The sequence below is a fragment of the Phyllostomus hastatus genome, unplaced genomic scaffold (genome assembly GCF_019186645.2).
Source record: "Phyllostomus hastatus isolate PE091 unplaced genomic scaffold, TTU_PhHast_1.1 phas_contig_148, whole genome shotgun sequence".
Taxonomy (NCBI): Eukaryota; Metazoa; Chordata; class Mammalia; order Chiroptera; family Phyllostomidae; genus Phyllostomus; species Phyllostomus hastatus.
In genome coordinates this window covers 3,578,977-3,602,269 of record NW_025333607.1, presented here as the reverse complement: position 1 = coordinate 3,602,269, position 23,293 = coordinate 3,578,977, and the positions used below count along the sequence as shown (strand labels likewise).

Below are 23,293 nucleotides of genomic sequence, written 5' to 3'. Positions count from 1 at the left end.
AAAAAAACCCCACCATGTTCAGGACACTAAAATTGTATGAATCTATAGAAATTTTTACTATACAGAACACATAACTACATATAATGTACACTGTAAATAAAATATACCCAGTAAAATTATATACTATAGATCTAGTCTGTGTAGTTTATAGATAATGCATCTTTATTTAAATTTAAATGGAAATATGTGCAAAAATGCTCACAAATCAAGTAATAAGGATATACTTATAAAAAAACAAGGTTCTAAGCACTAGAGAGGATACATAACCATAAAAAATACTCAACCCTTGGATACAGGACAATGGAGCTGTTTTCTACAGAGCCACATTGTAAAGATTCATGAAGTTTTCCTTGTGCTATACCAAGACAGGATTGTCAAAATAATCAGTAACAAGTCTCCCAGTCCCCTTATCCACCTGAGGAGGATGATACGTGTCAGATTCTGCCTGCCTCCAATCAGCCCCTGGCACCCTCTGGTTTATTCCTACTCCTCCCTGCTGGGCACAGACTTGGTATCTTAGCTGTCTTGGTAGGATTTGTGAGCAGGGACACCACCTGTGTCACCAAGTTAAGTCTCAAGGGAATGCAATAGTATTCTTGCCCCTTGTTGAACTTTTATACACTGTGACTTAATCACTATTTGTATCAGACGATGTTTCCTTTAAATACGATTTTTTGAAAAGACTGTTTCATTCTATGGGCAACATAAACTGAAGAATCACATGGTTTCCTAGGAGAGTATCTTTCAAGTGAAAGAATAGAAATAAAAGTAGAAACCTGCTTATAGCCAATTTGCCGAGGGCTTCAATAACCAGTGTAATCACTGGTTAACAAACAAAAAGAGCAACATTTCACATAATTGATGCGTGGGTCACCAGCCAGCAGTGATCACGCAATGCTGCGGATGGCTCGTCGAAACACGAGAAAAACATACACAAAGACAACCAGGTCCTATGGGGGAATAGGAACAGCAGGGCCACTCCTCACGTGGGGAGCACACCACTTGGCCACCCTCCCTGGTGGGGAGAGCACCCCGTTCCCCCTCTGGAGAGGGTTTTTATTGGTTTCGTTTGCATAAGAGTTCAGGTAAAAGCTCATTACTCATTGCTAGGAAGTAAGGATCAAACAATAGATAACAAGGAAGTCTGAGGGCCTATTTTGAGTCAGGGTCAGAAAGCTGTAAAACTTTAAGGAACAAACTAACTTCCTCCTTGGACCCTTCTCATTCAACCGAGAGCATTCTAAACAAAGAAGGTTTCACAGTAATTTACATATTCTTTCTTAGGCCTGATCCCCCGGGGAACCCGCCCTTTTCAGCACAGAGATGCACCACCCTGTCATTGTTTCAGGCTTAGGTGGAGCAAGGGAACTAAGGCAACCAAGAGATAAGATTTTCTCCCAGAAGATGAGGACTCAGGCTATGTCAAAGCCGAGGAGCGAGGGTCCATCACCCCCTGTTGCTGTAGCTCCCAAAGTCCTTTCTTGGGGTCCTCCCACATGATCGTGCCTGTCTTAGGTCGTTTCCCCCTTGGGGAATCTTACCTATCATTGGCTAACCAACCAAGCTTTGGGGTTCAGTTATGAGTGAAGCAGCAGACGCAGCGCTCCTGCCAGGGAGATAAGCTTTTGTCTCCTTGCTGGCTTATGGTTCCAAGGGCGTTCCCTTAGCCTAGGCAGGGGGTTACCAACACATAATACTTCATATTCCTGTTTGTTTTATCATTTGGTTGATAAAATAAAAACCCAGAACTCCAATTATCACAAGTGTAAGAGAAAGAAAAATGAGTGGCTGTTTTATATAAAAGCCCTCAAACCCCTTTTTAGGGATTGTAATTAGACCTTATCAGTATTCTCATTATAGCTGTTTAGATACTTTGACTAGGTCCAATCAGTAAGAAAGTTTAATGTTTTATTTATTTATTATTTTAATTTTCTTGAAATTTTTTAATTAAAAAAAATTTAAGATTTTACTTCTTTTTAGAAAGGGAAGGGAGAAAGAGAGAGTGAGAGAAAAACATCAATGTGCGGTTGCTGGGGGCCATGGCCTACAACCCACACATGTACCCTGACTGGGAATCAAACCTGCAACACTTTGGTTCGCAGCCCGCGCTCAATCCACTGAGCTACGTCAGACAGGGCTGTTTTATTTATTTTTATTTTAGAGAGGGGGTAGGGAGAGATAGAGGGAGAGAAACATTGACTGGTTGGTTGCCTTCCACACACACCCAGACCTGGGACTGAACCTGCAACCCCGCATGTGCCCTCACTGGGAACCAACCAGCAACCTCAGGGCTGATGTTTTATTTTTCTTTAAATTTACTTTTTAATTTATTCTCTCATTTCAAAGTAATTCCTGAAATAACTGTCTTATGTGTTAATTATATATCTGTATCATACACTAAAATAATACATAACCACTAAAACTCTAAATGTTTACCCTAACTCTAAAATCATCTCCTCATTAACAGTAACACATAACTTGTGGTAACTAACCTGCCTACATCTTAAAACAGATGCTTCAAAGGTACTGTTACAATGCAAATAACTGAAAACGTTTCCACATTCACATGCACCACCCATAAAAAATTCTGAAACTCAATACACGAGTTCACCACACTTTTATTAATAGTACTCAGTAGGAAAAAACAATTCAGATGGCTACTTCTGTTTTTTCTGTTTCTTAGTTCGTCCACTTTTCTTCTGTCCTTTCTTTTTCTTCTTGACAAGAACAGCTTTTTCTCCAACAAATAAACTTTTAGAATGTCCTACATTTTTTGAAGCAAAATTAAATCCCTTCTTAGGTTTACTGGCATTCTTCAAGTTGGGATTTGAATTTTGTTTTAGTTTTTCTTTATTAACAGAACGCATGACTCTGAGTTTTCTTCCCATCAGTTCAGAATTATTTAACTTCAGAGCAAGATGAACAGCATCTGTATTCTGCAAAACAAAAATATATATGTGTATATATGTGTATGTTTATATACGTGTATCAGACATATACATGTACAAATATATAAATGCACAAATATATATTTGTATCAGACGAGATATATATATAGATATATATAGATATATATATCTATATATACACGTGTGTGTGTGTATGCGTGTAAATTCCAACCAGAAACTTATCTGCAAAGAAACGACGACCTTTACTGCGCCCCAACAGCCCACACATGTGGGAGCCCTCCCGCTCCCACGTCCGGGAAGCCCGGCCCCGGCAGTCAGAGGCTGTGCCACGGTCTCCTTTCAGTCACGCTCCCCACACACTTTTCCCCATGACGCACTCAAGCTGCCTTGCCAAGTTATCACATAATTCATGGCCCAACAGCCTTCCTTTTTCTCACTGTGAAATGAACTTCCCACTAACTATTCAGTCATGGGCAATCTTCTAAAAACCAATGAGCCCCTTTTGCACAAGGCTCTTTCTGCAGAAGGCCTGATGTATCAGCTGACTCTGTCTGCTACAGTGCCGAGGTGTCGGACTACATGCCTTGTGCAGTTTCGCTTAGATCCCAAACCCTATCATTCTTTTACTCTAATGAGAACTACTAAAATGCAAACAGCCCTGAATATACATGAGATGTTTTTAAAAGAAGTTTAGAAATTTATCAGGTCACAGAAGACAGGGAACAGAGAAACAGACAACTACGACGCAGTAATGACAGGAACAGAAGGCTGTGGCAGCCTTTCTTAAGCCATCTGATAATACGTGTCACGAGTCTTAAGGATGGTCACATATCTTGACTGGTCTGCAACAGCTTATTGGGATCTGTCTTAAAGAAGCAATACAAAAATGCAAGCAAACATTTGGAGAAAAAACAATCACTCCTATTTCATTATTACAGAGAAAAATAGAGAGCACTGCAAATGTCTAACAATTGGGAAGCATTAGGGAAAAGACAGTATAAGCTATGTTCCATTGCTCAACAGGACATGCTTATACAACAGAAAACGTAAAGTGGGTTGCAAAACTGTATATTCACAGATGTAGGTTCAACTCAAAACAACGAAGGCACGAGAAATAATGGAAAGGAAATGCAGTAATGCTGTGATGGAAGAGTAACGAAGGGCTGTCAGTTGGTATGTATATTCTAATTGTAAGTATATTCCAGTGTCAGGCATGGAACGGTGACTGAGATTCAGCGAACTAAACGGAACCAGTTTCACACAATGACTAAAACTTTCTTCTACCCAAGTGACAGGTCAGTCTCTTCTCCATTTTATGAGGTGGACATTCCGAGAGGTGACACCTTTAATATCCAGTATTTAAAAGTCATTTACTGACACTGACATGGACAGTGGGGACTTGGAACATGTTCAGGTGCAGCTACAGTATTCTATTATGGCAGCTTCTGACGTCGGGGACTTGAGGGTGATGGCCCTCCCGGCGCATTTCGAAGAACAGTGACAGCACATACCTCGAAGAGCACGTAGCCAAAGCCTCTGCCCACACCTGTCAGCGGGTCTCTCACGATCCTCACTGCCACGATGTTTCCACAGTCCAAAAAGTGGCCCTCAACCGCAGACTCTTCAACTCCTAAAATCAAATCCAACCACAGTGGAAGCAAAGCCTCAGGATCACCTTAGGAAGCTGCAGAAGTTTCATAACACAGCAAGTTACACGGCCCATGAAAATTAGTCAAGTTACATTCCACAAGTCCTAAAGTTACTCTTAAAACAGTTACTGCTCCGTGGTTATTTCCATTAATTTAACAATAAACCGGTACTTTGTTTAAACAAACTTACTATATGGAAGATTCCCCACAAACACTGATCTCTTGTCCCTCTGAAACACAAAGACATGAAAATCACTCACTGAAACAGACAACGGAGTCATCTCAAGCCCAGCCTCTCCCTCGCCCCATGCACGGGACGGGTGTGCACCTCCCACGCTGACCACACTCCAGGCCCCTGTTTGAGCCCGTCCTCTTCTGTCCCCGCTGGAGTGGGAACGGGCTTTTGTTTACAGGGAACGAGACTGACACTTGGCAGTGCTCAAGAAGGGGTGCTATGTCTGGGGTGAAGGGCCAGACAGCAATTCTTTCCGGCTTCATGGGCCACGCGCTCTCCACTGTGCCTACTCTCCTTTGCCACTGTGCACAGTAACACCTAACCTAATGGAGTGGCTGAGTGCTAATAAGACGGTATTTAAAAGGGCAGAGGGCAAGTGGACTCGGCCCTCATGCTAGGTTTGGGGACCCGGTGCTAGGTCCACAGCCAGGGAGGTCACCAGGCATTCATCACTGCCCTACTAGGTCGCTCTGACACCACCAGCGACGCACTCCAGGTTTCTGCGGTGGGCTCTTCTAACCATCCTTCGCTCGCTGCACGAGACCTTTTCAAAGCGCAGACCTGGTCCCCTCACTCTGCTTGGACCTGTGACACAGCTTCCCGACAAACCCAGGCTCACCGTGGAGCCCAGGGCCTCGACCTCTCTGCCCAACAGCACTCGTCACTGCCCCCGCCCGCTCTACCTTGTAACAACCGGGGCGCCAAGCTCTCGCCATCCCTTGAGCAAATTAAGTTTTGCTCCCACCATCTCTGCTGTTTTTCCTGCCCGAATATCCTCATCCTCTTGCTCCTTCTCCCACTCCAGGTAACACTGACTCATCTTGCAACACTGATGTAACACCTGTTCCCCTGGAGACCCTCCTTTGTCCCTTCTCGCCGGCACCTCCCCAACTCAAATGCCGCATTCTGAGCATTTGCGGAGTATTCGTCATAGAACAGTAATGCCACAACCAGCCCACCCGCTCCTCTTCACCTTCACACCGGGACCCGGAGACCTGACACCGAGCAAAGATTCGAAAACTTCTTAATAAGTAAGTGAACTTCCTACACTGCAGTCTAGGGAATAAGGTGCTTGCCCTGGTAATCTCTAACATGCCTTCTAGCCCGACTCTCTATGATAATTTAACCTGATAGGCGAGTGGGGGCTGCATTCCTAAAGCTAATGTGACTTAATTCCTGTCGTTCTAGGGACCAACGCTATGACCAGAGGGCAAAGGCTGTTTCCTTCTGTGCTTCGCTCAAGCTGCTGACTCCACTCCTCTTCAAGCGGAATCGCAGGAGAAAACGATTCCCTCTACAAGACTCTAGTTAAGCTCTTTAAACAACTCACGTACTGTCATACTTACAGACGAGGTCTCCGATGCGAGGTCTACTCGAATACGGAATCCGTCGGCAATTTGGGCTCCGTTTCTATATTGCACACACGAAGGGAAAGTGGCTGTTAAAAACGAGCACTGAGTTACTGCAATATTTGCTCTCAAGTGAAACCAAAGGATTAAAGAGTACTCACAAACACTTGAATAATTCTGTCAGACCCCAAAGAGATAAAATTACCTGTTCAATGCTTTAGTAGCAGCTCTTTCATCCTTAAATACAACGTAAGCATTGATATTTTTCTGATCGGGGTGAATTTTACGTCTAGACCAAAAACAAGAGAGAAAAAAACAAGACAATGTAAAATTTGTTCATCTCAAAGTGGCCAATATAAAAACAGCCTGTTTTCTATTCTCGATCAGCACATATGACAAGAATTCCTGGGGAAAGTTTGCTTGCTTTCAATAAATGTTTAGTAATTACTCAAAAATAGGATGCCACTTATATACTTATACAGACACTGGCCAAAACACAGAACCGGTGCCTTCTTACCAATGCTCACTGTGAAGGAGCAGGGCCCCCCAGGGCACACCACAGGCTGGAAACCATGCCCTTAGCTGAGGCTCTGTATCTACCACAGACATGAACAGAATGAAAGGCAACCTGATTTCTCCTTTTTACCATAAAATAAACACCACACAAACACACACAGTTTAGCCTGGCCTGGAAGCCTGGCTCTCTGGCGCTCCCTGGTCCCTACTTTTGCAGGCGCCACCTTCCCGTGTGTCCCGGTGGTTTTCCCTCGAGGGTCTGACCCTAGACACCGTACTTTGGTCTTGTCCACTTTCCCCTTGGAACATCTTCTGAGTCTTGTCTGATCTACAGGATTCCCCCTTTCTCTGTCTTTATCTTACTGTCTGGAACTTCCCAGGCTGGGACGCTGCTGACTGCAGGCTCACAGTGCACTTCAGCACGTGCCTCTGACCCTTGTATTTCTAGCAAATTGACAGCTGGACAGAGCCTTGACCAGACTCAGATGTGACCCCTCTGTCAGCACTGCAGGCAGCGTCCTGACAAAAGGAGGCATGTTAGGACCAGTTTTCACTCTGTTTGATTGACTGCAGCCATTGCTCAATATCTAAAATCATTATTAATTCACTAGGTTTATAAACTGCTGATACAATTTAGATGTGATCAGTTAGCAAAAGGGCCTAGTAATGACCCCAGATCCTTCCCTGAAGACATCACCCTATGTTTTGAAGTAACAGAATTACTAATGAACAAATGAGCATCATCAAGAAAGATACTAGAAAATAATGTCAAGGAATGACTCACAGCATTCTGTAATAATATGCTATCTAACAGATTTATACTGATAACACCAGCTATGATTTATTGAATGCCTAATACAATGTGTGAGACATTTTACAAATCTCATTTAACCCCACATGGCTTTACGGATAAGAAAGCCGAGGTCTGGAGAATTACATAGCCACGATTATAAGCTAACAGGTGGCCAGCCTCGGACTTAAACCAAGTCTGGCTGACTCCAGACCTTCTGCTTGTTCCATGCAACACAGGGCTGCTGCCAACACCCGAAACCAAGCATATCCCAGTACAACTCTAGTGTCTTCATGGTTGGTTCACTCCCGAATTCCTAAGTCGAAACCCATTCAGTGCCCAGTATGATGGCAACAGGAGGTGCGCTTTTGCAAGATGTTTAGGTCATGAAGGTGAGGTCCTCATAAATAGGGTTAGTGCTCTTATAAAAGAGACCCCACAGGCTCTGGGGCGCTTCAGCCATGTGTGGACACGGCCGGAAGAGCTGGCCCTCACCACTACGCAACCTGCTGCACCCTGACCTCAGACTTCCCAGCCTCCGACACCGAAAAAACAAGTTTCTGTTGTTTACAGGCCACCCAGTCTGTGACATTTTGTTACGGCAGCCTCAAAAACTAAGACAACCCCAAGACAACATAAATAGAAAGTAACATTTTAAAAAACCCTAATTGTAGTGTACTCTTGTTACTCAATGAGAAATGACCTCCTTGGCGCAGGGACTACAAAGCAAGACCTTGTGGCTCTGCCCCTTTGTCCACGGCAAAAACAGGTCTGTGTGAAGTATGACGGAGAAGGCTGCACTCATGACATCCAGACACGCAGGTGTTCATGACACATAGAGCTCTCCTTCCACCCTGGAGGGAAAGAGCCAGGAGGAGCATCACTCCTGCCATAAGGAAGAAGAAGCCGGTAAGCTTCGGCATCGTGACTTGTGTTGAGTCAGCAGAGAGCAGAAGCCAAGGGGAAGCTGACCGCCTGGAAACGAGCGAGGACAGGCCCGTCTGGGGAGCACTGGCTCACAGGCTGGGCCCCAGACAAGCCCAGGCGGACCGGAAGGGTTCCAGCTACGGTTTTACAGAAATCTAAGTCCAAGTGCAGGCTGGGCCTGACACAGAATCCCTGGAGGCCGCTGACAGAGGATGGGTGCCCACTCATCTGCTCCCCTGGGGTCTGCAGGAAAGACTGAGGGCAGGGAGGAGCCCAAGAACATCCATGGGGGGGGACACAAACCTGGAGAACAGGTGGGCCAAAGGTGGTGTGTGGCAGACACAAAGCCCCACCAAGACTCTGCTCCCCGCAGAGGGGAGGCAGCTGAGCTGCTGGGGCAGGAGCAGCAAACTCTCCACCCCACCTCACCCCTCATCCCCGGCACAGGGAAGACCCCTTGTGGCCAGAGGGAGGGAGGCCTCCTGCCACCTGGCAAGATCCACCGAAGGCATAAGGCAGAGTTCGGCAGCCAAGGGAAGGAGAGCCCATCAGGCCCAGGTGTGATTCACAGAAACAGAGCCTGCACCAGAGGCTGGGCCACTGCTGTGCCAGCCTCCAAACAATGCCCTCTGAACTGCACCTTCAACCCCACTGAAAACTTGTGCTCTTTAAAAAAAAAAAACACACCCTTAAAAAGGCTAGCCACAGACTAGGACAAACACCCAAAACATACATATGAGAAAAAGGTTTTGTATCCAATATACATGAAGAACTCTTTACACCTCAGAAATAAGACAAACAAGCCACTAGAAAATAGGCAAAATTTATGAACCAAAGGCATTTCACCAAAGAATTGCCAAATAAGCACATGAAAAGATGCTTAACATCTTTAGTCATTAACGAAACACAAACTAGAGCCACAACAACAAACTTCTAGAATGGCTAAAACAAATGCCTGCCAACGCCACATGCGGCTGAGGCTGCGAAGCAGGCGGAGTTCCCCGACTCTGTTGGTGGGACTGTAGTGGTACAACCACTTTGGAAAATAATTTGCAGATTCTTAGATTCTTAGAAAGTTAGGATACACCCACCATCAGACCCAGCAAGTACCTCCCGGAAGAACTGCAGGTACTTCTTCAGTAGAAATGACCTAGTTTTGCTACCTTTATTCATGACAGCCGAACGCTGGAAATAACTTGAATGTCTATCATCTGGCACAGGTCACACTGAGCAGCCAGCAAGATGGACGGACCTCGAACCATCACTCTGGGCAAGAGGAGTCAGACAAGAGCACATCCTGGATGGTAAGTCCACCACATAAAATTCTATAAAATGCAAACCAGCACACAGACAGGAAGCAACTCGGTGGTCACTGGGGACAGGGTGGGGTGGTGATGACACTTGGGGTGATCGAGTATTCAGGATCTTGATGGTAGCAACGATTTCACGAGTGCATACAAATGAAAAATCACAAAGCTGTAGGCTTCAAGTCTGTGCAATTTACTGAAGGTAAATTATACCGTAAGGAAAAAGGTTTAAACTTTTCTTTGACTATATGAAAAAGCAAAAAAAAATTTTACATGGAAAAATTCCCCATAAGCCGACCAAAACAGCAAATGAAAATAGGATATTTGTAGCTGAAATCGAAAAGGACACGTTCTGTGAACACCCCACAGATCAGTAAGGGCAGCAGTGTGGTGGGTCCCAGGAGCTCGGGCGGCAGCGACCGTGCAGCCACCTTCTCTAAGGTGCCCAGCACACGCCCAGCCCGCCACCCCCACACTGCCCAAGAGGATTTCAACCCTTTGTTTTTTTAAATCTCATGGCACACATAAACTAATTACTAAAATTCTGCAACACAGTAAAAAATAGTTTTTGCTAATCTGACCAGAAAAAAAAATAGGTATAGCACTGGCTGGCGTGGCTCAGTGGATTGAGCATCAGCCTGTGAAACAGGGGGTCACTGGTGTGGTTCCCCGTGGGGGCACATGCCTGGGTTGCAGGCCAGGTCCCTGGTTGCAGGTGTGCGGAAGGCAACTGATCGGTGTTTCTCTTTTGATGAATGTTTCTCTCTTTCTCCCTCCCTTCCCTTCTCACTAAAAATAAATAAATAAAATGACAAAAAGGCATCATTAAAATAAATTGTTTAAAAAAGTCTAGTTTTCCCAGTAGTTTTGTTGATGTGCTGTGAAACATTAATAATTTGACTATACAGTGTATATGCTATTAAATTATGAATGAGTGGGACAGTCACATTACAGAGTATCAACATTTGAAGATATTGGCATTTGATATTCTATTAAGAAAAATCTGCCTCCAAATTTTAAGCTGGAAAGTCATGGGGATAACTGTTCAGAAGAGAATCATAACTACATGACTCTTTAGGTTTTGGTACGTATGCTAAGAATTGTGCACAAATAGAAATGCCTGTCTACTTATCCTCCAAACAACTATCAAACTCTCAATTATGAAAGACAAAGTAAGAAACCATTCAAAGAAAAAAAATGTGTAAATGAGAGCAACAAGTCAGGTGAAAGGAAGCACCGATGATTTGAATGTAATGACATAAGAGAAATACAAGTAAAAAGTACCACTTTCACCTACCAGGGTGCCTCGATTAAAGAGCTCAAAAACGTACTGTTGGTAAAGGTGTGGGAGTGTTGGTAGGTTACCATCTCTGCAGGAGAGCACTCAGACCTACGAAGGCAGCCCTGGCCCACTGGCTCAGTTGGTTGGCGTACCGTCCCAGGCCCCGAAAGGTCACAGGTTCCATCCCTGGTCTGAGCACACAGCTACGTTGTGGGTTCAGTCGGTCTGGCACTAAATCCACTGAGCCATACCAGCCAGGGCTTACACTACTATATTTTATCTAACGCAATGATTTCTATATATAAATCTAATGTGTCTAATTTATACACCTCTGCTTGTAAAATCCATCATTTCATGTACCAGTAACAAAGAAAAGAGCCATGGCTGGGGCGGCTCAGTGGATTGAGTGCTGGCCTGTGAACCAAAGGGTCACTAGTTTGCTTCTCAGTCAGGGCACATGCCTGGGTTGTGGGCCAGGTCCCCAGTAGGGGGCACAAAAAGAGGCAACCACACACTGATGTTTCTTTCCCTCTCTTTTTCCCTTCCCCTCTCTCTAAAAGTAAATAAAAACCTTAATAAGGAAAAAAAAGAAAGAAAACATAACCAAGACTGGGAGACTAATGGAAAGCCCTGCATAAAACTGCAGGTAAATTAAAAATAAAGATTGTATGCCTTAAACTTGCATGTTATATACCAATCTTATTGCAATTTAAAAAAAATGAAAAATAAAGGGAGAGGAAGGAAACCTGCATGTCTCACCCTTGGGACCAGGTGGGATGGAGGGCAGGGAAGGTCCCCTGAGAACCTGAAGCACCAGCCATACCACCAGGCTGGTCTCCAAACGCTCACACAGAGAACTCAGAGAGGTCCTGGCGGGCGGTCCCGCCAGGGGGCCACTGGAAGCAATCAGGAATTCTTCTGAAAAACCTGGGCAGCCAACAGCAACAATGGGGCAACCCTGATTTTATGAGGCATCTTAATTTCAAAAATGTTACAATAGGGGAAAATGTGTAACTTACAACTGATGAAATATGACATAATTTATACTAAAATATTTGGGTGCACAATTTTCTTATGCTCTTCAAACACTACAGCTGATTAAACATCCTTGAAGTTCCTCATGGCACCTTGTCTAGCAGATTGTTTTACGACACTTTCTGCGACCCTACAATTCACGTTAAGGCTTAAACACAAACACCAGACAAATTTAAATGCTATGACGGACGTAGGAGGTAGGAAAGCATGATGCACTGTCCAAATACAAAAACCTGCGAAGCTAAGAAATGATCTCTATTTTAACCAAAATGGAAGAGAGTTTAAAAGTACTCCCTTTCTCTCATTATAAACTTACTTGATTACAGCCAACTTTTTGGACATAGTTCCCTCTGCTGGAATCTTTTAAAAGGAAAAAAAAGTATTAAAAAAATTCATTATTTGAAATAGTACTTCAAGTTAGTTACATTTTAACTAACTAAATTCTAAATACCTGGCTGATATAATGTGACTGAACACATTCTAGGGAAATACTGGCTCAGAAACACCTGTGCTGTAACATTCGCGTGGGGGGGGGGGGTGGCGGGGGCAGTGGAAGGCAGGTGTTGCAGAAAGAAGTCCTTTAGGACATTTAGTTGACAGTGGCATGTTGGATAATGTGAGGTTAACAGCAGGTAGAGACCATAACAGACCTCTGCAGCTACTCTGCCAAGAGGTAATGAGAACTCGGATGGAAAGAGAAATGAATGACTCATCTTGGGAAGAAGCCACAGCTGAAAAACAGGCAGGTGTGCCCTGCCCAAGAGGTTCAGTTGGTCAGAGCACCATCCTGATACGCCGAAGTTATGGGTTTGATCCCTGGGCAGGGCACATACAAGAAGCAACCAATAAATGCATAAATAAGTGGAAAAACAAATTGATGTTTCCTTGTCAAATCAATAAATTAATCTGGGTGGGACGAAGAGTCAAGGGCAATGACAAGGCAGCCTGGTGGCATTAATTCATATAGAAATTCAGTAGGCAGCAAAGGCCGGGGTGGAGGCCAGATGGGGAAAGCACAGGGGTCCCGGCAAGACACCCAAGTGCATCTGATATGGGGAAGTGGACTCAGAAGGGCAGAAAAAACACATGTGATAAAAGTAAGGAAAAACACCATGATAAGAATTCTGGAAACTGTGCTACAGCCTTGGGAAACGTCTACTTTTAGAGACGGGGGCAGTTTTGCCCCCTGGGCCACGTGGCAATGTCTGGAGATATTCTGGGTTGTTACAGCTGGGGTGGGCAGGGTGCTGCTAGGTGTCCTGTAATGCACAGGACAGCCTCCGGCAGCAAAGAATCATTGGCACAACAGTAACAGTGCCGCGACTGAAAAAGCCGATGTCAGAGAACCACGCGAGAAACAGTTTGAGACGAGGAATAACATTTCCTGGGTTCTAACACACTTTAATTACGTTTAAAAGATACGATGATGCTCATTTCGGGCTTCAAGAAACACGGCTCCCACGGGTCTCCAGAGTGCTCCCTTGGTGAAGTCAGATACCACTTACTTGTGTGGTGTTAACACTGAACTGACTTCTTAAAACAGGCTTCGTCTTTCTAGGTTCAGAGGGGAAGTACTGTGCACAGCAGCCACACAAAGGCCCACAGTGAAAGCCTACGATCCCATAAATGCTGTTCAGGAAGTATTAACGTTCCTGCCTACTCCCCTGATGTGGCAAACGCAAGCCACCCGTCCGCCCTGCAGAATACAGTGCTGGTCTTAGTTACAAGGGTATCGTTTACTTTGTGGACTCACTAAATTATTTAACAAAGACGAGAGTCAGCAACAAATGCTATGAGCAACTCTTATCTTGATGCAAAAGGTTCAAGTGAAGTGCTTATCCACCTCACCATGGTAATGAGTCTGATGTAAATGCAGTATGTCTCAAGATTATGCAATTTTATTTATGTATTTATTTTTATTTTAATTGTTGTTCAAGTACAGTTTTCTGCCTTTTAGTCCCATTCCAGCCCACCCCACGTATGATTATGCAATTTTAAGGGGAAAGAAGACATACCACAGAACGAAATCGTACAGATTCTATTGGTCCATACTCTTTAAAAAACGACTTCAGTTTCTAAAATAAAAAATATGTATATACTTTAGTTTATTTTCAGAACATCAAATAAGTGCTACAAAAAGTAATCAAGTACAACTGTCTGACAATCTTTCCCTGCCAGGCTTTATTTTAAGAACATTTCAGAAAAAGCAGGTGACATTCAAGTTGGAAGACAAATTTTACTGAAACTTAGCGAAAAAGAAAATGCAATATAAGTTCATGTTAGTATTCATGAGGTACACAACATTTTAGTGTTCCAATCTTTGGTAATCTTTACCACATGTTAAACTAAGATTATAAACTCTATAGATTCTCTCATCTTCTCACATAGGCTTAAACTAGAAATGAATTCTAATGCTCACATCACTAGGAGAAATTCCCCAGAGGTCTGGAATTAGGACCATGGGACTGAAGAGTAAGATCTGGTGTCAATTTTATACATTGTTCTTAACGACTGGCTCAGGGTGTTTAGAATACATGTTCCGCAGCTAGAAGTACAATCGATTCTAATTCGTAAGTAATATTTTGAACGTGCAAAGCACCACACACACTCCCTTCCCTGAAGCCTGTTACAATCTAACAGGAAGATCAATAACCAAAACTATTCTACGAATATGTTCTGTTCTATAATAATCACACATTGAATGCTAGGAGATAATGGTGTAAGAGGGAGAGGGATAAACCAGGAAGTCAGTTTTTTTGTACTGCTTTGTTTTTAAAGAAGTGGAACTTAAATTGTCCTTCAAAAGATGAGCAGGGCCCTGGCCAAGTAGCTCAATTGGTTAGAACATCATCCCAAAACGCCAAGGTTGTGGCTTCGATCTCTAGTCAGGGCACGTACAAGAAGCAACCAATGAATGCACAAATAAGTGAGTAAGTGGAACAACAAATCAATGCCTCCTTCTCTTTCAAAAATAATTTTTTTAAAAAAATTTAAAGAACGTTAAAAATAAAAAAGGAGCAGGATTTTGACATAAGACATTGCCAACGGCATGACTGTCACAAGAACTCACAGAAAGGAAAGGGCACATTTTGGTTTAGTGAGCCCCACATAATGGAGGAAACCTAGGACACATTCAGTTACACAATAAACGTTGATTGAGCCTCTACTATGTATGGGGAACTGTTTCAAGTGCTAGAAAAAAACAGTGAAGAGATCGACACCCCTGCACATACTGGCATGTGACAGAAGGTATGTCTGGGTCACCGAATTCAAATAAGACTTGAAGAACATACATGCATGACCCATGGACACGGACAACGGGTAGGGGGAGGGCTGGGAGGAGATGAGCCAAGGGGAAAAAAGTGGGGACAACTGTAATAGCATTAGCAATAGTGAAGAAAAATGAAAATTAAATAAATGAATAAAATAAGATTTGCAAAAGCCCAAATTAGGGCAGTGGCTATGGGCACGGAAAGGAGGGGTGGATAATGGAAGCAATATGCGGAGTGATTTATGTAGTCATTTTTTAAAATAAAAAAATTTTTAAAAAGCTTTATTTATTTATTTATTTTTTAGAGAGAGAGAGAGGAGAAGGAAGAGAGAAAGAGAGGGAGAGGAACATCAATCAGTTGCCTCTCACCCCAACCGGGGACTGGGCCCACAACCCAGACAAGTGTCCTGACCGGGAGTCCAACAGGCGACCCCTCGCTTTGTGGAACAACACTCAACCAACTGAGCCACACCAGTAAGGCCTGCCGCAGTCATTTACAATGAAGGTAGATACCAGCGACTTACTGTGTGCTTACTCAATAAAGGAACAGTAAACAAAGCTACGAGTTATTACCTTCTCTGAATCCTTATAATATTCAGAATACACACTCACCTTTTTATTACATGTGACAGGCAAATTCCCCACAAACACAGTTCTCTCATTCTTTAACCTCTCTTCTTCTGGGTTGATTGGAATTTTCTTCCTTTGACTGACAGCTGGGTGATCTACATCATCAAGTTCTTTTGCATCTGCTACTTGAACACGAGGCTGAGACATTTTCCTTTTCTGCCCTTGTTTCTGGTGAGTTTCTTCTTCTAAATCAGCACTTGCTAAAGCATTTTCTCTTTTTAAGGCAAAAAAAGAAGAAAAAGGTGGAAGGGAAGAAATGAGTCATGAAAGTCAGGTCTAGTATTTGACAAAGCACAGTGATTAGAAAAATACTTCCTACCTATTTCTGGCTTTCCTCAGTATCAACATACCATTCACCAATATATCTAAGTTTTAAAAGTAGTGTTATCAAAAGGAAACTAGTATCTTTAGAAAACGCAGCAGTCAGAAACAGTGAAGCTCCATTTTTGAAGACATGTTACAACTGCCAAGTAACAGCAGAACAACAAAAATTTGTTTAAACAAAAGTGGTTTAGATAATGTTCTCAGAGTTTAGTTGATACTATCCCAATGCCTAATTCCATTCTCTGCTCAGGAACTCCAAGAGTACTGCAGCACCCCCTAGGGGTCTATAAAGGTCAATATGCCTGCAAAGCACCTTATAAAAGCAATCTGGCCAACAGGAAAAACTCCTTTTGCTTGTCAAAAGTAAGTCCTGAAATGGCGAATACAATACTCTTGGGGCACATAGATAAAGCGAGGTCTGAGCATCAGTCCAACAAGAAAACCGATCTGGAATCTTAAGGAGTGAAGGGAGAGAACAGGGAGTAGGAGTCATTCATTTAGTATCTCCTGGGTTCCTACTAGTTCTAGCCTCTGCCAGGAGAGACCATCAAAGTCCTTTCGGAAGTCCAGTCTCGGAAGAAATAAGGAAAGTTCATGATAAAATGGCAACATTTATAATATGTGGTATAGAAACCCTGAAACATGAAAGAGCCCTGGTTGGTGTGGCTCAGTGGACTGAGCGCCAGCCTGTGATCCGAAAGGTCACAGGTTCAATTCCCTGTCAGGGCACATGCCCCGCTTGCAGGCCAGGTCCTGATGTGAGGCAACTGATCGATGCACATCTTTCTCTCACACATCAGTGTTTCTCTCCCTCCTTTTCTCTTCCTTGCCCTCTTTCCCTAAACATAAATAAAAATAAAATCTTAAAAAAAAAAAAGAAACGAGAGAAACAAGAAAGACCTCTCAGAGGAAAGGCAGCACCTCCCACACAGTCAGTCCTCAGCAAATACTGATGACTGCTCCTCCACTAAAGCCTGAGCTCTGCCACGGAGAGGTCCGCATCAGCGTTTTGCTCACTGTGGTGTACAAAAGCACCCAGCAGGAGTGAAAGGAACTGAGAGAGAGCACAGTAAGGTGGGAACCAGGTCTACAGGACTGTGCCTACTGAGGATGGGGAGCCACTGAAGACTTCGAAAATGCCTGAACAGGATCACGTGGGCAGCAGAGCAGATGATTGGGAAGAGGAGAAGGCTGGACCAGGGAGACCAGCAAGGAGACAGTTGTAACTGCATGTAGCTGAGAAGACAACAGACCAGCCAGAGCAAGTGAGGAGGCGGAGAGGGGAAGACAGATTTAAAAGGTAAGTTAAAGACAGCATCCTCAGGACTGGGCCACTGGTTAGACTTTCAGGGAAAAGTAGGAGTGTAAGATGACTCCCAAGCCCCTGGCTCAGGCAACTGGGAGGCTGGTGGTCTCACCCACGCAGAGCACAGGCTTGATGAGGACAATGAGGTCAGTGTGAGGACTTCTGACGTGAAGGTGTGCGTGGAACACACTGGCACCGGGTGGAAAACAGACACACAGGTCTAGAGATCAGGAGCAAGGTCAGAATGGTGGCTCCTGGGCACAAACGACATGGCCCAGAATGAAGGGTGAAAAAGGGTCATGATAAACAGCCAACAGAATCCTGAGGAAAATCACTATTTAAGAAGCAGTAAGGACTTCCGGCCAAGATGGAGGCGTAAGTAGACACACTGTGCCTCCTAGCACAACCAAAAGAAGGACAACAATTTAAAAACTGCCAGAAAATTGAACTGTATGGAAGTCCGACAAACAAGGAGTTAAAGAAGAAACATTCATCCAGAGGGGTAGGAGGGGCAGAGTCGGGCAGCCAGGTGGAGAGGACTCATGCCAAGGCAGTGGCTGGCGACCCGGGTGGTCCCACATTTGCGCACAGATAAACCAGGTGAAACTGGGGGGCAGGACTGACGGTACAACCCAGGGTCCCAGCTTGGGGAAATAAGCCTCAAACCACTGACTGAAAACATCGGTGGGGGTTGGGAGTGGAGGTTCCCGAATAAACTCCCAGCCTCACAGGAGAGTTCGTTGAAGAGACCCACAGGGTCCTAGAACGTACATAAGCCCACCCACATGGGAATCAGCACCAGAAGGGCCCAATTTGCTTGTAGGAAGTGGGGGAAGTATCTGAAATCCAGTAGAGAGCGGAGCAAGAGCCATTGTTCCCTCTTGGACCCCTTCCCCACATAGAGTGTTACAAGGCAGTCACTTGGGTTGCCCCATCCTGGCGAACACCTAAGGCTCTGCCCCTCACTACCTAACAGACACATCAAGACAAAAAAATGGCCCAAACAAAAGAACAGATCAAAGCTCCAGAAATATTACAACTAAGAGACAAAGAGAGAGCCAACCTATCAGATGCACAGTTCAAAACACTGGTGATCAGGATGCTCACAGAATTGGTTGATTTTGGTCACAAATTACATGAAAAAATGAAGGCTATACTAAGTGAAATAAAGGAAAATGTACAGGGAACCAATAGTGATGGGAAGGAAACTGGGACTCAAATCAATGGAGTGGACCAGGAGGAAGAAACAACCAAACAGAAAAGAATGAAGAAATAAGAATTCAAAAAAAATAAGGAGAGGCTTAGGAAGCTCCAGGACATCTTTAAACGTTCCAACATCCGAATTATAGGGGTACCAGAAGGAGAAGAGGAAGAGCAGCAAGTGGAAAACTATTTGAACAAATAATAAAGAGGAACTCCCCCTATCTGACAAAGGAAATAGACTTCCAGGAAGTCCAGGAAGCTCCAAGAGTCCCAAAGAAGTTGGACCCAAAGAGGAACACACCAAGGGACATCATAATTACATTACCCAAGGTTAAAATGAAGGAGAGAATCCTAGAAGCAGCAGGAGATAAGGGGACAGTAACCTACAAAGGAGTTCCCATCAGACTGTCAGCTGATTTCTCAAAAGAGACCTTACAGGCAAGAAGGGGCTGGAAAGAAGTATTCCAAGTCTTGAAAGGCAAGGACCCACATCCAAGATTGCTCTGTCCAGCAAAGCTTTCATTTAGAATGGAAGGGCAGATCAAATATTTCTCAGATAAGGTCAAGTTAAAGGAGTTCATCATCACCAAGCCCTTATTATATGCAATGTTAAAGGGACTTATCTAAGAAGAAGAAGAAGAAGATAAAAAACATGTATAGTAAAACGACAGCAAAGTCACAATTATTAACAACCACACCTAAAGCAAAAACCAAAACAAACTAAGCAAACAACTAGAACAGGAACAGAACCACAGAAATGGAGATCACATGGAGGGTTAGCAAGAGGGGAGTGGGAGGAAGAGAGAGGGGGCAAAGGTACAGAGAATAAGTAGCATAGATGGCAGGTAGAAAATAGACAGGAGGAGGGTAAGAATAGCATAGGAAAAGTAGAAGCCAAAGAACTTATATGTATGACACATGGACATGAACTAAAGAGGGGGGATATGGGTGGGAAGGGGTGTGCAGGGTGAAGGGGAATAAAGGGGAGAAAATAGGACAACTATAATAGCCTAACCAATAAAATATATATTTTTTAAAAAGCAGCAGTCAAAAGAAAAGTTACCAAAAATAACACTGAAAAGTAACAGACAAAAAGACAATCACAAGAGGTTGCTATCAAAGAAACCAACAGCTTCGAAAAGAAAAAGCAGCCATGCGAAATGTAACAGAGAAGCCCTGGCCAGGTAGCTCCGTTGGTTAGAGCATCATCCCAATGCCCCAGGCTCATGGTTAGATCCCTGGTCAGGGCACATACAGGAATCAACCAATGAATGCATAAACGGGAGAAACAGCAAATCAATGTTTCTCTCTCCGTAAAGTCAGTAAATTAAAAAAAATTGTTTTAATGAAACAGAGAAAACTTGTAAGACAAAGTCTGTACTGCTTATTAAATATGACAAGGAGGTCAGGATGGCTTCAGTGAGCACTGTTTCAGAAATGTGGTCAGATCCCATAAAAACGAACACAACGGCCAGACTGCAAACACCTGAAAGAGAAAACAGACAAAGACAAGGGGGAGAGCGCACACGCAGACTTCTTCTGACAGCCTGACTGTGGAGGGAAGGGCAGAGGCAACAGTGCCAAACAAAGACACGTGACTGCAGACTAAGGATTTTGTTCGGCTGGATTTCTTTTTTTTTTTAGATGAGACTTTTAAGTACATTTATATGGTGGACAGATCAAAGAGGAAGGTATGAGCTAGACACGGCACAGGCAACTGATCAACCTTGGACAAGGTGGAAGACACTTTTCTCTGAGAAAGGGGGGAAGAAATTAAGGACATGCATAGATATACTAAGTAGGAGAATAAAAAGGAGTAGTTTTACAACCCTTCGCAACCAGTAGCTTCCAGAATGGGCAAAAAGACCACCTGCTGAGAGAGAACAGAGAAGTAAGAGGCCTGACAGACCTAAGAAAGTTAACTGCGAACCTGTGTTGGTACTATTTGGATCCTGATTCAAATAAACTGTCAAAAAGAACAACATCTAAGCAAATGGGGGGAATGTGCTCCCTGAAGAAGTTTAAGGAAACCAACTCATCTTTTATAAAGATGCTGAAATATTTATAGATGAAACGTAAGTCTTTGGTTTGCTTCCACATAAGGAGGGGATATACATGGGCGAAGACGACTGACCCAGTATTCCAAACTGCTGTTGATCCGTACATGGAGATAATTATCTTTTCAAGTTTTGAATATGGATGAGGTTTTCCATACTATAAATTTTGTTAAAATTAGAACTATGAAACGAGAAAAAAAATTAAGATGGCTTTGCAGGTTTAAAAATCTCAGTTTCTTTACCATCTAAATGCTTTAATCAACTAAGAGGGCAATTTACCAACCTGTAGGCCAACTGTTTGTCTGCATCAGAAAGTTTCTTCACCTTCGCCTTTTTTGCAGGTTCTTGCAAAAGTGGCCTTTGAATCTGGGACGCAGTTTCTTCCTCCTCATCCCGCTTCCTTTTCTTGGTGGTTCCCTTTTAAAAGTGTGAAGTTATGTGTGAGATCGCATCCTGTTTTGATAATTAGTCGCCTAAAGTAGCATCCTCTCTCTTTCACAGACAGGCCCAGGGACGAAAGGGCAAGAAGTCACCCTCTCCACCCCGCCTTCGAACCAGGCCCTCCCAGCCGTACTCTGGTTATAAAGCTATTCGGACGGGTCATTGGGCACACAGCCCGGTGACTTACAGGAGGCACGGGCACGTAAAGGGGTTGGAGCTGCGACTCTCCGCTGCTGAAGAGCGCCGCCAGCCGACCGGTGCCGCCTCCAGAGCGCCGCCCGCTGCGGGCCAAGCTGTCGGCCACCTGTCCCACCAGGTAGTCAGCCTTCGGAGGCCTCCCGCCGCCGCCGCCTCCGCCGCCGCCGTCCGGGCTCCGCCCAGAGACCGACGCCTGAGGTTCGGCGACACCGCGGCGCCGCTCACCCGCCCGAGCCACTCGCCCCGCCGCGGCACTCTCCTCTTTCCTCCTTTTGTCCTTCCCCTTTAGGGCCATCCTCAGCCTGAGGCCTCCGGTAAATGCTGCACACAGGCCCGCACTTCCGCGTCCCGGCAACTTCCGCCGGGAACCACGCTGCTTCCGCCGAGGCGGGGCCGAGCGCGGGAATTACGTTCTTCCCGGTTCTGTTCGAGGGAAACCTAGTCTTGGGGAGTGAAGGGTCTCCCAGGAGTAGCCGAGGTCCTCAGTGTGAATGACAATCAGTCAGACCGGGTCTGGAGGGGTCAGTCCCAGCAGGTGGAGAGCACGCTGGAAACCCCGAAATTGTTGGAGAGGAAGGCGGTTGCAGGGATGAGGGTAACAGAGTGTTAACTGGCGAATGGGTGTGAACGGTACAAGGACTTAGTTCTACTCGTGCAACTTTTCTGAAATTGGACATTATTTCAAAATAAAGTTAAAAATAGTTGGAGACCACCACTCTAACCTGCCATTCTACTGGGAAAAGTAGGTGTTTTGACAATCTAAACTTTTTTTCTCTCTCTAGCTTCTCAGATTCATCTCCTTCCAAACCCTTATATTCTAGCTTTTTCTGTTCTTTCCATTTTTCCTTTTTCCCAGTTATTCCTTCTCCCCAACTTGCCCTCTTCCTCTTTCCCCCTCATTTCCACCTGCAAAATTGTACCCATCCTTCAAAGACCAGCTTAGTTACCATCTCATTACAAAAATTTCTGGGCATTTACAATATATGAACATATTTTTCCAAGCCTCAAGTATTTATTTGCATTAATGTTATTCAAAGTCTCTCTAGATGTAAATGAGTCTTATTCATCCCATATTCTCTATCCCTATATGCTGTATCTAGTGAATATTTAATAAGTTGACTTTTAGGTAATAAAAGATAAATTTTGGGTTGGCCATAAAAGTTCATTTTTTTTCCGTAAGATGGCTCTAGTAGCGCTTAGTTGTCTTTAACTTCATTTAAAACATTTTGTTAGACTGTTTTGTGACAGCTGTCATAGCAGCCTGCGTTAAAAAAAAACTTACCACTGTGGCTGGTGTGACTCAGTAGATGGAGTGCTGGCCTGTGAACTGAAAGGTTGCCGGTTCAATTCCCAGTCAGGACGCATGCCTAGGTTGCAAGTCTGGTGCCCAGCTGGGCACAAGTAAGGCACAACTGATCACTGTATCTCTCACATCAATGATTCCCTTTCTCCCCCCCTTCCTGTCTCTCTAAAATTAATAAAAAAAACTTATCAAAATTGGTCCATTTTTGTGCAGTCATTTTAATATCGAAGATACACCTATTTGGCATGTCACGCTTTATTATTTCAAGAAAGGTAAAGATGCAACTGAAACACAAAAAAAGATTTGTGCAGTATATGGAGAAGGTGCTGTGAATGATTGAATGTGAAAAGTTGTTTGCAAAGCTTCTTGGTACTATTGACATTTTGGCCAAATAATTCTTTGCTGTGAAAGACATTTAGCAACACCCCTGGCCTCTACCCACTAGAAGCCAATAGTGGGAGACAGCCGACATACTTCAAAGTATTCCAATCAATAAAGTTATTGGTGAAAATGAAAAATGTCTTTTATTTTTCAAAAAAATAAAAAGCATATGGACTTTTT

The 23,293-nt window shown here is 44.0% G+C and overlaps 1 protein-coding gene across 1 annotated transcript; it reads right to left on the bottom strand.

Annotated features, from left to right (window-relative positions):
• Positions 1–2,600: 2,600 nt before the first annotated feature.
• On the bottom strand, positions 2,601–21,809 carry RBM34 (RNA binding motif protein 34). The gene is made up of 10 exons (XM_045818340.1): positions 21,419–21,809; positions 21,074–21,207; positions 15,883–16,114; positions 14,015–14,074; positions 12,316–12,359; positions 6,348–6,431; positions 6,140–6,203; positions 4,749–4,788; positions 4,421–4,539; positions 2,601–2,936 (listed from the first exon to the last, which is right to left on the bottom strand). The coding sequence occupies exons 1-10, from the start codon at positions 21,722–21,724 to the stop codon at positions 2,658–2,660; spliced, it is 1,362 nt and encodes a 453-aa protein (XP_045674296.1). The 5' UTR covers positions 21,725–21,809; the 3' UTR covers positions 2,601–2,657.
• Between the last annotated feature and the right edge of the window lie 1,484 nt (positions 21,810–23,293).

Coding starts and splice junctions, on each gene's coding strand:
- RBM34 (XM_045818340.1), bottom strand. CDS start 21,724: ATGGCCCTAAAGGGGAAGGACAAAAGGAGGAAAGAGGAGAGTGCCGCG. Junction 21,208..21,418: donor TTTACGTGCCCGTGCCTCCT/GTAAGTCACCGG, acceptor CACTTTTAAAAG/GGAACCACCAAGAAAAGGAA. Junction 4,789..6,139: donor TCGCATCGGAGACCTCGTCT/GTAAGTATGACA, acceptor TTTGTGTTTCAG/AGGGACAAGAGATCAGTGTT.